The 10,659-nt window shown below is 42.5% G+C and overlaps 2 protein-coding genes across 4 annotated transcripts in view; one reads left to right on the plus strand and one right to left on the minus strand.

Annotated features, from left to right (window-relative positions):
• Window positions 1-10,344, minus strand: part of Nlg4 (Neuroligin 4) — a 39,961-nt gene extending 29,617 nt beyond the window's left edge. For 2 of the 3 annotated variants that reach the window (XM_033385227.1, XM_033385230.1), the window contains exons 1-7: window positions 10,079-10,344; window positions 8,052-8,560; window positions 3,713-4,149; window positions 3,435-3,652; window positions 2,811-2,960; window positions 2,318-2,751; window positions 1,762-2,130 (exon numbers count right to left, since the gene is read on the minus strand). In XM_033385227.1, coding sequence (XP_033241118.1) covers window positions 1,762-2,130; window positions 2,318-2,751; window positions 2,811-2,960; window positions 3,435-3,652; window positions 3,713-3,978 — 1,437 coding nt within the window. In that variant the 5' untranslated portion in view covers window positions 3,979-4,149; window positions 8,052-8,560; window positions 10,079-10,344. The remainder of the gene's footprint in view (window positions 1-1,761; window positions 2,131-2,317; window positions 2,752-2,810; window positions 2,961-3,434; window positions 3,653-3,712; window positions 4,150-8,051; window positions 8,561-10,078) is intronic. The other variant, XM_002137970.4, reaches the window with a different exon arrangement.
• On the plus strand, window positions 5,428-7,112 carry LOC4803060 (uncharacterized oxidoreductase YjmC). Its single transcript, XM_001359824.4, has one exon. The coding sequence runs from the start codon at window positions 5,514-5,516 to the stop codon at window positions 6,918-6,920; it is 1,407 nt and encodes a 468-aa protein (XP_001359861.3). The 5' UTR covers window positions 5,428-5,513; the 3' UTR covers window positions 6,921-7,112.
• Window positions 10,345-10,659: the final 315 nt, after the last annotated feature.

Below are 10,659 nucleotides of genomic sequence, written 5' to 3' on the forward strand. Positions count from 1 at the left end.
CATAATTTAAAAATCTCCCCCAAAAAAAGTAATAAATGAATTCTAACAATTGTGTTTGTGTTTGCGTGTGTGTGTGTGTGTGTGGGGAATATATTTACATGGGATTGTCTCTGATTCTCATTCACGCTCCCTCCAAATGGGGGATTTACTCTGATTCTCCCAACAAATATTGTAACTGATATTTTTGGGAAGGGGGCGTAGTTTTCATTGATTTTTGTTTGGAAAAACTATTTAAGTTTTCTTTTTTGGATTTAAATTATTAATTATGATTTTTTTTTGTGTATTTTAAGTTTGAAAAATTAATAGAAATGGTTGAAAAGGTATTAAAAATATTCATCTTGTTATTTTGATAATTTATCCACCAATTATCGATTATTTATCGACAAATTACCAATTTGTCGAATAAATTGGGACTTTCGTTTAGCTTTTACTTAATTTAAGGGAATTTGCCAAGGCGTGGGCCATCATCATCTGTGACCCTGTGACCCTCATATAAATGAAGGCTTATGGAAAATAAATACTGAAGCCACTGTCCTCGAGTGTCCTGCCGCTGCCCGCTGTGGTTACGCATAAGTATAATGAAGTAAAATAAATACGGGCTTTAAGCGCTATAATCGTGATATATGCCGTCGGCAATTTACGACTTCTTCGCACATTTATAAATATATATCTGGTGAAATGGTGACAACAGCAAGCGCTGAGGCTGAGATACAGATACAGAAAACTGACTTTTGACGTGGCGATGCGATGCTTCTCGTTGGAGGTTTCTCCTGGCTGTTGCTGCTGCTGTTTGCTGTTGCTGTGATTTGGGTTAAGTGCTGCTCGTGCGCTTTTAAGTAGGTATGTGTTGGCACACTCACACAGATACCACACACACACACATGTACAATGTACATGTAGGTATGTCTATGTCCTTGCACACATTTGCCAAATAAAGCGTGTTAATGTTTTGGCAGCAATGGCGTGTTAACTGCCTTCCATTTCGCTCGCTTGCACAATGAAAGAATAAAAATAAAAACGCCAGCAAAAGCATAAAATAAATATATACAGCAGCAACAGCAGCAGCAGCAGCAACAGCTAAATGTAAAAAAATATTAAAAGTTGCAAATTCCCAGGAAAAACCTGAGAGCAGAGCAGACAGACGCCACAGTATCTCTACGTTTGAGTGGCAGCGGGGGGCGGCAAATGTTACTCATACGCAATGTGTAATTAAAATTACACTCTCTCTCATACTCAGTTACTCAAAACAGTATGTGCGAACATTTTAATTGACTTGTTATTCAGTCGCTGTTGTTGTTTAGTCTATTGAAAAACGAATAGAATAGGTGGGTTTTTAATCTTTTTAAGGGCTGCAAAACTACACAAAAAATTCAATTAAAGTTTGGCTTTTCAATAAATATAAAAAGGAAGAAGAATAACGTAATACCTGACAGCTTTGAAGAGTATCTAAATTAAATCTATGTCTAGGTATACATTACCCAGCTTAAAAACATATTTCTTTTCATCTGGCAACTGTCTATAAAGTTTTTAAGTGCAAACTTCTAGACAGTTTCTTGGGAAAAAGCAAGGAAAAAAAAGTTTAAAAGTAAACTGCCAGATAAAAGGCAATAATTAAGCTTTAAACTGATGCCAAAAGTGGAACGACAGACAGAATCTGATTACCAAAATTTATGGCTGTTACACCGCAAACACACTCTTTTTCTCTCTCTCTGTCTCTCTGCAGTATCTCTCTGGCTCTTTCTCTCTTTCTATAGAACTTACCGTATAGAATATCTCATTAAGGTGATAATTGTATGCATTGCGGACATAAGTGCGGATAATTTTATCTCGTCGCTCGCCCTCGAAACCATTTTGTATATCATGGGCACTGAAGCGCCAAATCGATTCGCCTGTGACGACGCCAAACAGGACATCATAGTGACCGCCCATATTTGCTGTGCCAGAGGCGCCACCGCCAAAGTAGCCGCCACTGAACGACGCGCCACTGCCACCGCCACCGCCAGACCCACCGTTCCCGCCGCCCGGGGATGTCTGGAAGCCAAAGTCCGCCGATGAACGCTTCGAGTTGCGGGCCATTAAATCATCGATATCGAGATTGGAATGTCCGGGTCGTATGACAACGCCATCAACCTAAATTGAAAGAAGGCGAATCGCAAGTAAATGACAAAAGTAGTGGCAAGGACAAAAGGAGGTGCTGCAAGGAGAGCAAAGTAAGTAATAAAGTCCATTGAAGCGGAGGACTCGAACAAAAAGAACGAACAGAGCAGCACCGAAAAAAATGAATCCTTCTTTCAATTTTCGTTATCTATGATTTTACCGATGGTCCAAAGGATGTCAGAAAGTTGGGAGCCTGTATATCCGCACTGTAGAGATCCTCCAGCGGCACATCTCTCAGACAGTCGACTATTTGCTCATGATGTCGATTCAGGTCCTCGGGTATTGTGCAATTCACTTCCTTGGCCAGCTTGATGGCAAACAGCACGGGATCCTCGACCAAGGCCCATGAAGAGTAGGCCGAGCCCGACATGAGGATGGCCCGATGGAAGAGCCCTCGCACCATCGTCGGCGATGTCATCAGATAGTTAATGCAGGCCGCCCCTGTGCCGTGTCCTGCCAGGGTTACGGCATTCGGATCGCCACCAAATTTCTGTATATTCTGCTGGATCCAATGGAGGGCTGCCATTTGATCCATTAGCCCATAGTTGGCGACCCTGGCATGGGCATGCGGATTGGGATTGGCATTGAGGAAGCCTAAGGATGGAAATTACGTAAATGGGAGGTATTTAGGGATGGGTATTCTCGGGCTGTACCTAGTATTCCCAGTCGGTAGTTAAGTGTTACCACCACCACTTCGCCGTAGCTGGCAAGGATACTGCCGTCATAGGGATTGCCGCTGCTCCATTCGAAGGACTCGCCATGTATGAACACCATTACGGGTAGCTTTTTCTCATTGGCACCAGCTACAACAAAAATATGGAAAATATCATAAATACAAATCATCATTTAAGCAAAAAGTTTTGATATCTCAATTCCGCATTCCCCCCCCGCGAACACTCAACACTCCCCGCACAGAAATACTCGCTCTCAGTGCGCCCTCATGAACCATTAAATGTTTCCGTTTGCGTGCAAAGCGGATTTTGCCATTGAAATCGCTTCAGATTAGTGGATTCACTTGGCCCTGGCCCCCTGGATTTTCGTCTGGGGGGTGGCACTTACGATAAGATTTTTCCATTGCGCAGCACTGGCTACGTGAGCGCCACGCTTTGGCTTGCCCTTCTTTTTATTTTTTTGCGTATAAATTATTGGCATTACGTGGAGTACGATTAATCTTAATTAATTGAATTTAAATAAGATTTATGAAGAGCTTAATGTACGCTTATACATATTTTTTCCACTGTTTCGCTCCCTGTTTGCTGGAGTTTTCTTTTGCTTACCATTCACCGGGGAAAAGACATTCAGGTAGAGGCAATCCTCGGACTGGTTCTCCAGAAACGGCAGCAATCTCCTCAAGTACTCCAGACGGCCCTTGGGCATCTTCTCCAGCGCCGCCGTCTCGTTCTGTATATTGGGCAAACGCTGCGGACAGACGGGACTGTACTTATCCGAGATGCGAATGCCATCCCAGGGCGCCGGTGCACGCGTGGGACTGAATCTGGATTATGGATTATGACAGTGCATTGGCGTCATAGAAAGGTGTGTATTTGTTACGAACCGATTTTGCTTGGTGGGTGGCGTGGCATATGGCACTCCGAGGAACACCTCCACAGATCGCAGAAATCGAAAGCTATCCAGTGGCAGTATCAGGCCATGCAGTCGACCATATCGTGTCTGCACTATGCGATGCCCCAGACGGGCATTCTTGTAGATGTCCGATGTGGAGGCCTCGACATTGGGCAGGCCTATAAGACCGATAAGACCGATAAGGATGCCCGGCAGCAGCAGTAGCCGCAGCAAAAGCAACAGCTGGCTTTCCCCCATCCTCGTGGCAGTGCTTTTGCTTTTTTTTTCGGGCAATTTAATTGAATTCTGTTCTCCACCTTCTCCCCTAATTCGATGTGGCTCTGGATGGCAGGCAATTCTTCCTGATCATTTACACTATCTATCGGCTACGAGGTCTCCAATTTCCAGCTGAACGGCTTGCATTTTGATCTGGAAATAAAGAGAGAAACGTAAAAGATGGGTTAAAGCTTATGACAGGATTTTTATTGCAGAGTAAGGATGATTAACACGTTTATTGCAAGTAAAAGAAGTCTTAATGTCGCAAAGGAAACAAAAAGAACGATAAAAAAGAAGTCGAAGGAATTCGGCAGCGACTTTCGCTTACTTTACTTAAAAATTCGTACCTTTGTTATTCTTCGGACAATTTTCATGATTAGTTGCTTGTTTTATTGAAAAATAATACCACTAAAGAATTACATTCTAAAAAAAAATCTAAAAATACTAAAACAAATTTTAAAAGAATTACAAAGTTTAAGGAACGTAAAAAATGGTAGAAAACTTTAACTTTGTTTTGATATACCTTTAGGTATATGAACACAAATCAAAAATTATATGAAAGGTCATACATTTATCTGTTTAATCCTTAAAGCTTTTGGATATTGGCACGGTAGTTGCCAAGTAAAAAAATTATAAAAGTGCGCAAAATAACCATGTCGCAGCTTTTTTAATTTTTTAAAAATGCTTTGGAGCTTTGGAGGATTATTTAAAGCTGTACGTATGGGGATGTAATCTACTCTACCAGGCCTATCATATTACGCTTGTCTTGTGCTAAGTTCTTTCCAACAAAAGTCTTACTCTTCAGATCTTTACTTTAAGCAGAGTTAATTGAAAAAATATAACGAAAAAGTGGTTACTCCCTAAAATCCCTAAAAAATGCGTCACCTTGTTCATATTTTAAGAGCTCGGAAAAAATCCTGAAATATATAAATTTTCTCATAAATTTTGCCGCTTTCACATTCGTGTATGGCAAAACATGTTAAATTGTTGATGAAAATTCTTTTTAGGGATAAAGTGTGATGGCCACAAGGTCGCAGCAAGAGCTGTGTCGCCACTCTCCTCATTTCGGTTTGCGTGTGCATTTGTATCTGTATCTGCACATTTGCATTTGCAGCTGTAGTTGCTTATGTGTGTGCCTGCCTCAAGGTTACTCTTTACTCGTACTGCATCTGTGTCAGTGTGCAATTTCCATCTGTATCTGCGGGTGTTTGCGGCTCTACTCTTTTATTTTTTAAGCTTTTACATTGTACCTATTTTTATTTATTTTTTTCTGCCTGGAATTACTGTGTTGTGTGCGTTGCGCCGACAATTCAAGAACGCGCCACAGCGAGTGGCAGCAATGCCAAAAGTAGCTCATGCTCTGAGGCTCTGGGGCTCTGCTAAGCGGATGGAGGGGAAAATAATGAGGGAATGAACATCAAAGTTAACCAAGATACTTAAATCATACAGAAATGATTTCGGAATAGTACAGATAAATTTCAGAAACAACTAAGTACAAAACCCAGATACAAATACAGATGACAAAAAGAAACTTTCTGGATATCCTGCGTAGAGTCCGTCTAAAGCTAACCACTACAAAGGTGATCGACGATGGGAAATTGAAGATTCACAACCCCAAATCGGAGAACCAATCCCCCAAAACCCACATCAAAAACAGGAATGGACTTGCCACTCCACCACTTGAGTGGCTGTGGACCAAACGATCAAACCTCGATGTGGAATCGGACAGGGCCTCATCGGAGTCGGAACCGGAGGGGAATGAGGACTTCTGGCAGAACATCAAGCGGGTGCTGTTGATCTGCGGCGGTAAGGAGAAGCCTGGCGACATTGACAACAAGTACATACTGGAGTCCACCGGCAAGTTGGTGGAGATAATGGAGGCCCAGCGGTTCGTTAAGGAAGTCTTTGCCGCCCTGGACGTGCCCATGGACTCGGCGACGGATATGGCAGATTCTTTGATTGGCGCCGATTACATGGGTCACCGATCCATGGGTATCCAACGGCTACCGTCGATTGCTGCCGACCTCCTCAATTCCACGGTGGCGGCACGTGCTGTGCCCGAGATTATTTCACAGAAGCCGGCTGTGGCTTTGGTGGATGGCTGCAACGCACCCGGTCCGGTGGTGGGCAGGTTCTGCATGGATCTGGCGGTGCAGAAGGCTCGTAGGGTGGGCATTGGCTGGGTGGGTGCCCGACATTCCAACTGCATTGGCATGGCCTCGTGGTATACCTGGCGGGCCATGGATCAGCGCATGATTGGCATTTGCATGTCGAACGCAGCACCTACTCTAGTGCCCCCCCGCGGCACAGAGGCGGTCCTTGGCGAAAATCCCATCGCCTGTGCTGCCTCTGGGGCAACGGAACAATTCGTCGCGGATTTCGGTATGTCCGCCTGTTCGGTGGCAGATCTGGAGCTGTCGTCCTGCAATGGCAAAGCGCCGAAGCTACCGAGGCTGGCGGCCCTGGGCTGTGACGGCAGAGAGACGACATCCACGCCTGAGGCACTGCGCTCCCAGCGCCTGCGGGCCTTTCAGCCAGAGTACAAGGGATTTGGCTTGGCTGCCATGGTGGACATTATGTGTGGCGTGATGACCGGCGCCGGCTATGCAACAAGGCTGCAAAAGCGGGGCTCATACAACCCGGAGAATGCCCCAGCGAATTTGGGCCAGGTGTACATTGCCATTGATCCGGTGCGATTCTGTGCCTCTTTTGAGGATCGTCTCGTCGACTTTCATAGCCTGCTGCGTGGAGCCACGCCCTGCCAGAAGGATCAGCCGCCTCTAGTGCCTGGCGACATGGAAATCTCGCATATGGCGGCAGTCGACGATCAGGGCGGTATCTTTTTGTCTCCCTGTACGTTGGGAGTTCTAAAGGAATTAGCGGACAAATTGGACATCAGGCCACTGCAGATGAATCCAGTATAGGAACACGAATGTTTTCCTATTTTAAAGATACGTTTTTTTTCGTTATTTTCTTGAAATCACATTTCAGGGAAAAAGTTTCAGCTTTTCTCTCGCCTCCTTTTCTCCTTCGCCCCACTAATTATGGAGCGTTAAAATATTCAAAAGTTCACTTCACAACAAGACCCCACGCAATAAAAAGAAAATTCTGCATAATTATTTCTGCTAATTTATGGACTCCTCCCCTCTCTTCTTCCGCCCTCAAACGCGTACCCTTTTTCGCAGTCGAGAGAAGTGCGAGAGCCAACAGCTGTGGCAGCAACTAAAAATAGCAGAAAAAAGCAGAAAATATTGCCAGCCAGGGCCACCGATTCCCAGGTATGTATTTGTTGGGTAATTGTGTGCGTGTCAGGAAAAGTATCTAAATCCAAATCGATATAGAAAAAGCGAAAGGAAAAGGCAGAAGAATCGTTGGCGGAATGATTAATTCGATTTCCTACGGCAGCCGTGGGGGCGTATGTGTAATAACGTGGAAACTTTTCTTATGACACACACAGCCCTCGGTCGGATTCTGCGGTGTAGATAAATTATGGGCCACATCTTATGATGTGACGAGACACCTGTGTCCCCTTGCGGTGTTGTGCGGTGGCACGTGACTGCGGCAACTAGAAGACATTCGTAATCGCTTATTAGCTTTTGGCCAATTCCCAAAGTGAAAGTCTGAGATAAGCCCAGGATTTGATGCATACACTCGGGGAGGAAAATAATATTTGCTAGATTTTAAGATACATTTTGTGGCTTTTTCTTTGGCTCGTCTTTGAGACGAGACTTGTTGTCTTGGCTTTCATTCATTCATTCCTTCACTCATTTATCTTCATTGTATTTGTGTTTGGCCAATAATCTGATTGATCTAGCGACAGTAAAGAAATCCATTGTTGGTTCTAGCACACGTCTAGGGACACTTTAATACCCATCAGTCAATTGCTGTATTTCTAAATATATTTCCACGACTAACAGTGGGAGAGAGCCAGGTGTTCAAAGAGCACAGCTACAAAAAAGGAGCCGATGATCATATTTTAATAATTTATAACATCGTTCAGCTGCCCTCAAGGTGGATTTTATTATTTGAATGCTGCTTTTGTTGCTGGAATTTACCTTGTGGGAAAGTCACAGAATCGGTGGCCTTGGGGGCAGGTCCTGCGGGTAATGGTTGTTTTTTTTTTGTTGAATTTTATTTGTGTTTGTACCGCAGATCCTTTTGCTGCTAAGCTCGCGTATCCTTTTGCTTTTTATTGTTGATGTTTTGTTATTTCCTTTTGCACACTGATACACTCACGCACACAGAGACATTATGGATGTTGGGGGAAACCGTTTCGTTGCGCTCTCCTTTTGTTGAATTTTCACATAGATTTTCTTGTAACAATAAATGATTTTCATATCGCTTTTCATTTTTATTTATAAGATGATTTTTATTTTCACTTGTTCCAGGTTTTTCCACCGCTTTTGTTTGCTTTGTTTTCTTTGCGTTGAAATTTCATAATTTTTTCTTTTTGGAATTTTTGGGGTTTCATTTATATTTAAAATCGCCACATGGCTGCGTTTATTATTATTCTAATATGATTTGTTTGTGGTGCTTTCTACATAAATTTAAGTTTCTTTTTAACCTAGATTTTTCATTTGGTTTCGTGGGCGGGGGAGGGGCAATAGAGAGGTTATTATTTATTTATTCAAAAATTCATTCATTCTTGTTTTTCACCCACAAAAATGCGAATGCATTGATTCCAGATTTCTATTTGCATTTCTAGCATATTGCATTGGTATTTTTAGCCATGGAAAAACCTCTCCTAAAAAAATGCCACACCGAATCTATTTTAATGAAGCCCAAAAATAAAGAAAAGAAAGTAGGAACTGTGATTGGATTTGGCCTCGTTTTTTGTGGATTTGATGGCTTTAACAGGTGAAATCTCTGTTGGTTCAATGACGTTTATCTTTTTATACTTTTTCAGTGGGCAAATATGAAGCATAGTGTAAATATTTAATATTCTTGATGAGAAAACCCAATTGAATGTGAACATATTAATGGGCTTTTAAATTTGTGAGAGCTATTAGGGAAATTATTAAAGAGGGATGAACAAAATGAGTTAAAACTATAAAAGTACCATAAGTGTAGCAAGCATTAAATATGGAAATAAATATGAATTATGCGAGAAAAGTTAAACAATAAAGGACAGAAAGCAATCGGGAAATATATGATACCAGCCAAAATATAATCTTATGGCTCTATAAATTAAAGTAAGTTGCGGAAATGTATATAGTCTAAGGGGGAAAATGTTACGAGAACTTAAAGAAAAGTTAACGAAACCATAAAAGGTTGAGCACCAAAATATATGACCTTAAAATAATCAGAAAGACTGTATAACCATAATATATTTAAAGGAATCAGAAGAAGACTTGAAAGAAAATCCACAAATTTATATACAAAATCTAGAAGTAATCTTGAAAAAGTTACATCTATGGTAATTATAATACATATAAATGAAAACCTTAACACATTCGATCTGATCTGATTACAAATTTCAATGTCCTGTAAGTTTCAGGTTGAACTGGAACCTTTTTTGCCTGATTTTTGGGGCTATGGGGCTCTAATTATGCCATTCACGACGATTAAACTTACAAGAGTCTAATTGCATTCCGGGACATGCAATGCTAGGCCCCACCAGGGCGCCCCTCCCCCCAGACTCTTAGAAGCCATGCAATGGCGAGCGTCAATGACCGTTAAGTGGAATGTGAGGGACTCCATTTTTATACCCAGCACTCGAAGAGTTTATTTTCGTTCCAGCATATATTTTTTGGCAACAAAATAAACGCGTAAATATACCAAAAATAAATAAATAAAAAAAAGAGCAAGAGAATATGTAAGAAAAAAGGGAAGCAAAATGCCGCAGGGCAGCAGACAAAAGACGATGGATGCTGACGGAGGACACGAGACGACATACAAGAGCAGCAAAAGGATGAGGATGTGGATGATGACGCGGCCTTATAACGGATTGTTAAGTTATGGCAGGCACACACACACATACACACACCAGCAGATACACAGAGAGATAGATGGTATCTGTGTGTGGTTTATAGATAAAAACGAGGCAACTTTTCGGCCACCAAACACTTTAGCAATTGCTCACATTTACTTCTTGTGTTGATTTCTGCTTCGTTTGCCGCTCGCAGACACACACACGCGGATAATGGCACCCACGCACACACGTAAGCACGCACAGGCACACACAAAGACAGACACACCGGATAGAGAACGGAAGGGAAACTGAAGCTAGAACTGTGACCACGTGCACGGTGTAATTTTTTTCGTTGTGCCTGAACGCGTCGCTTGTGTCCTTAACGCCCGAATGTATTCCAACGACTGAAGACTGCTGTCGTTCGCCGTCGAGGCTCCGAGACTTCATCGTCGTCCTTCCGACAATGTGGGTTAAGCTCCAAAAGTTACAGAGCGGGAGAACGAAACATCGAGAGAGAGCAAGTCCTGCCTGGAAGTGGAATGTAAGCTCTCGCTCTTTGAATCTCTTTCAATCAGCTGTTTCGGGGGCATTCGTTTTTCTTGTTCTGCGGCAAGCAACAAAAAGAAATTAAGTCAATTTGGTGCCTGCTCTTCTATTTTTTTTTGTTTTTGTATATCCGCTCAATCCCGCCCTTCCCCCTCAGTAGATCTGTTGGTTTTCGTGCTTTGATTTTTCGTTTTCTACGAATTTTA

Source organism: Drosophila pseudoobscura, chromosome 2 (genome assembly GCF_009870125.1).
Source record: "Drosophila pseudoobscura strain MV-25-SWS-2005 chromosome 2, UCI_Dpse_MV25, whole genome shotgun sequence".
NCBI lineage: Eukaryota > Metazoa > Arthropoda > Insecta > Diptera > Drosophilidae > Drosophila > Drosophila pseudoobscura.